The sequence below is a fragment of the Tupaia chinensis genome, unplaced genomic scaffold, assembly GCF_000334495.1.
Source record: "Tupaia chinensis unplaced genomic scaffold, TupChi_1.0 Scaffold000486_1, whole genome shotgun sequence".
In the NCBI taxonomy this organism is placed as follows: Eukaryota; Metazoa; Chordata; class Mammalia; order Scandentia; family Tupaiidae; genus Tupaia; species Tupaia belangeri.
Genome location: NW_006159998.1, coordinates 93,511 through 97,814, shown reverse-complemented (window position 1 = coordinate 97,814; position 4,304 = coordinate 93,511). Strand labels below are relative to the sequence as shown.

Here is a 4,304-nt window from a genome sequence, read left to right as displayed (position 1 = left end):
CAGAGTTGTGTTCATGGATATATATATATATATATATATATATATAAAGTATTTAGATTAATTAAGTTCTTTAGTGAATAAATAAAATACGGGGAAAAGGCAGAGAAAGCAACCGTGGATACCAGAGACAGTGTGGGAGGAGGGTGGGATACGGCAGAGGGTGAGAAATAGGAAATCAAGAATGGCAAAAAACCAAAATATACAGGAAATAGGAAATGGAAAATTGTTTGTTGATGATAACACGTATGTTGATGTGCTTGATTGAGCCAATATATAGTGTATTCTAGATGGGAAATCTCATTTTGTTTGCTGTGATGATGTATAGTGAATGAATGTAAATAAATAAATTTAAATTAAAAATAAATAAATGAACTACAAGAGATGAATGCACAAAACAAACTAATCATAAATATTTTAGATGATAGGTGTGTTCATTGCCCTGATTTCATTCTTACACAATGTATACATTTTTTGAACAACCACATCTAGTGCATTTGTGATCCTCATGCAAAAAAACAGAATTATAATAAAAACAAATCTGAAAATTTTGATTTTATTTAATTATCAAACTTATTTGCAATGCATTGTTTATAACATCTTTTATTTTCCTTTATTATTTCAGTGATACATAGTGACATCCCTTGTTTCATTCTTTGATTTTTTTATTTATTTTTCTGTTTTGTTTTGGTTTATCACACTTGCTAATCATATAGTAATTTTTTTTTCCTGTAAATTATATATTCCAGGTACTTTTCATATCCTGGGGTTAAAATTCTGAAATTAAATCAATGCAATCCCTGTTGTTATTAGCATTACAGTGTCAGCATAGTGGCAGATTTACATAGTAATCAAATACAGATCACTGGTAAACAATTTTGGTAAGGGTGTGAAAAAAGGGAATATTCATGCACTGTTGGTGGGAATATGAATTATGTAATATGAAAAACAATATAGAGGTTCTTCAAAAATTTACAAATAGAAATACCATATGATCCAGCAATCCCACTTGTGGGATTTTACCTAGAGAACAGAAAATCACTCAGAGACACACTTGCATATCAATGTTTATTTTCATATTATTCACAACAGATAAGACCTTTAATCAACTTAGCTAACAGTTGTCTAGATTTTTTAAATGTGGCACATGTACACTATGGATACCACTCAACAGGACATTCTTCAATTGAGTGATATCCCAAATTAACCATAAGCCACTCAACCATAAAGAATAGCATGGCCCTACCATATGACAAAAAGTGAATACATCTAGAAGATTTAATGCTAAGTAAAATAATCCAAACTATAAAAAAAGCCTTTGTTCAATAATTGTCAAAAGCCTAAACTCTCTGGCAAAACCAGAAAGATTTGTAGACAAGAGTAGACAGAAGAACATAGATACCAAAAACTGCATGGTATTGGGGGAGGTGATAGTCAGAAGGAACTCAGGAAAAAAAACAATTTAACAGATACACGATTGTATGTTCACAAGGCAAACAGATTATAAAACGGTACACCACACAAGAGGGTAAACAAAATTAAAAAGAGACATTATAATTATACATATATAAACATACATATATAAGCATATATAAAAACATACAAAACACATCCAAATATAGGTATACATATGTTTTAAAAAGCTAGTAGAATAACTATTGAAGGTACACAATAATGTTTTTGGTTGAAAATGATGAATATGGTAATATATTTTATTTGATTATACACATTGCATGTGTGTTATGAAAAACAATACCATACCACAAAAAGATGTACAACAATTTTATAAGGAATTATTTTAAACAATCTATTTAGTAGTAGGGAGGACAGGAAAAATCACGAATGTTTTTCTTTCTGAGGGAAAGATAATTAAGTGCAGATATATAAAGTTTTACTTATTTATTTTCAGAGATATTTTTGCTACACTGCACTCCCCAGAGAGACAGAGATACATAAACCGAGAAATTGTCCCACAGAGGAATGTCCATGCTGCAGTTCTTTATACTCCATTATCCTCTTAGGAGTTTGGGGACACACACACACATATTCAGACTGCAACTGGCCATATGGGAGTCCAGTGACATAACTATCACATCTTCTAGTCTCAAATAAAGATTAATTAACTTGAGTGTTAAATAAATCATTATTCTCTATTGATCTGAACAAATAGCAGGTCACAGTAGACAGTTTATCCCCATTGGTGTCTACTATATTAGGATGAAAAGAGGGATATTTAAATTTTTATGAATATTTTAATCATTAAAAAATTCTATAGTTTTGTGCCAAAAAAGCAAAAGGCATTATGGATGCCTATATTAAACTGATGTGTGGGAGTGTACAAAGCAGTTGAAGTAACATTTAGTACAAGAAGGATTGAAAAATGAGAGACTAACCTCACAGTGGGTGCTGCAGACTCATAAACAGTGTAAAATCAAATCACACCATAAAACCTTGAGAACTTCATTTCTTACACAGCCAAAAAGTTGTAAGTTACTGAAAATTAATAACACTAATACTTATTTTGGATGAATATTTAATGCAAAGCATTTTGAGCATAGTCATAGGTATATAAAATTATAAAAATATTGACCTCTCCAAAATGTTTTATTGGATAGCTAACTAATACTTTCGTTAGAAGTATTTTAGTTATATAAGTACTACTAACTAAGATCAAACTAATTCTTTTATAGTTGCTGACCATAGAGGTGTGACCTGACAACCACAATTTTTTTTCCAGTCTACTTACATCTGAAAATTTACTTTATTTATGAAGTTAATTCTTTCAGCAGCTTTTTCATTGCCTCTTTGACATCTTTATTCCTCAGACTGTAGATGATAGGATTAAGCATGGGAATCACAATGGTGTAAAATATTGACACTATCATGTCATGCTCCAATGTGTAACTGGAACTTGGTCTTACATACATGAAGAGGATTGTCCCATGATAAATGGACACTCCTGTGAGATGAGAACCACATGTAGAGAAGACTTTTTGCCTCCCTTCTGCAGAGCGCATCCTCAGAATGGCCAACAGAATGAAACCATAAGAGATCAGGACAATTAAGATAGTGACAATCTCAATAGAACCCACAAGGTAAAAGAGTAGAAGCTGGTTTATGTGCGTGTCAGAGCAAGAAATAGCAAGGAGAGGAGGGATGTCACAAAAGACATGTCTAATTTGATTGGATGCACAGAAGGACAGGCTGAAAGTGGCCACTGTGTGAACTGTACCATGTAAAATGCCTGCAACATAGGAAGCAATGATGAGCGGCACATAGATCCTGGGTGACATGCTCACCGAGTACAGGAGAGGGTTGTAGATTGCCACATAGCGGTCATAGGCCATGGCAGCCAGGAGAAAGCATTCCGTGGTCCCAAAAGTAACAAAGAGAAGCATCTGTGCTGCACAGCCATAAAATGAAATGGATTTATTCTCTGCCAGGAAATTGACCAACATTTTTGGGGTGACAACTGTAGAATAGCAGGCATCCAAGAAAGACAGAACACTCAGGAAATAGTACATCGGGTTGTGGAGCCGAGAATCCCCAATGACCAATCCAACTAATCCCAGATTTCCTACCAAAGTAAAAAGATAGATTGCTAGAAATAATAAAAATAGGAAGACTTGCATGTGAAAATCATTTGTGAAGCCCATCAGTATAAACATGGTGACTTCAGTCACATTTTTCAAATGAATTACATATGAGCTCATATCTGAGGGAAAACTTGACATTTCACTTATTATAACATTTATAGGTTCTAGTCTAAAGGCAACTTCCTTTGAAAACAGTGTCAATCCAATTTTATTTTATTTTCTATTTGTCCCTTGGGCAGGCATAATTATTTTCTTGATAGTATTGGGACAGACAGTGTTGAAAAAATTGGGTCCAAGTGGATACATTACTCTGTTAAAAAAAAAAAAAAGAAAGAATTTTATTCAGTGGACATGTTAAATTTGTCATATTCAAAATCTGCCAGTTTAATGGATTTAATTTCCAGTTCACTTCTGTCAAATTTCCTATCATCTATATTTTCATGTTACTTCAGTTAAAATTTACAAACACTGTAACAGCTGGTGGTATGATAGATCCCATATTGCCAAGCCCAGTTTGAGTCCTAGATCTACTGGACTGAAAATCACAGCAGACACGTGTGCATGTGTGCCCCAAATCCTGAGAGGATAATCAAAGAGAATGGATTGCAGCATGCCCATGCCAACTAAAGGTGGGGGTGATTTCCCACTTTCTTTCTCTGTTTTCTCTGATGAGGTCATACACCCTATGATAAAAACCTCAACAAACCTGAT

The 4,304-nt window shown here is 33.5% G+C and overlaps 1 protein-coding gene across 1 annotated transcript; it reads right to left on the bottom strand.

The window, feature by feature from the left end:
* Positions 1–2,762: 2,762 nt before the first annotated feature.
* Positions 2,763–3,731, bottom strand: LOC102501993 (olfactory receptor 5T1). Its single transcript, XM_014590818.1, has one exon. It carries the CDS (start codon positions 3,729–3,731, stop codon positions 2,763–2,765), a length of 969 nt encoding a protein of 322 aa, XP_014446304.1.
* Between the last annotated feature and the right edge of the window lie 573 nt (positions 3,732–4,304).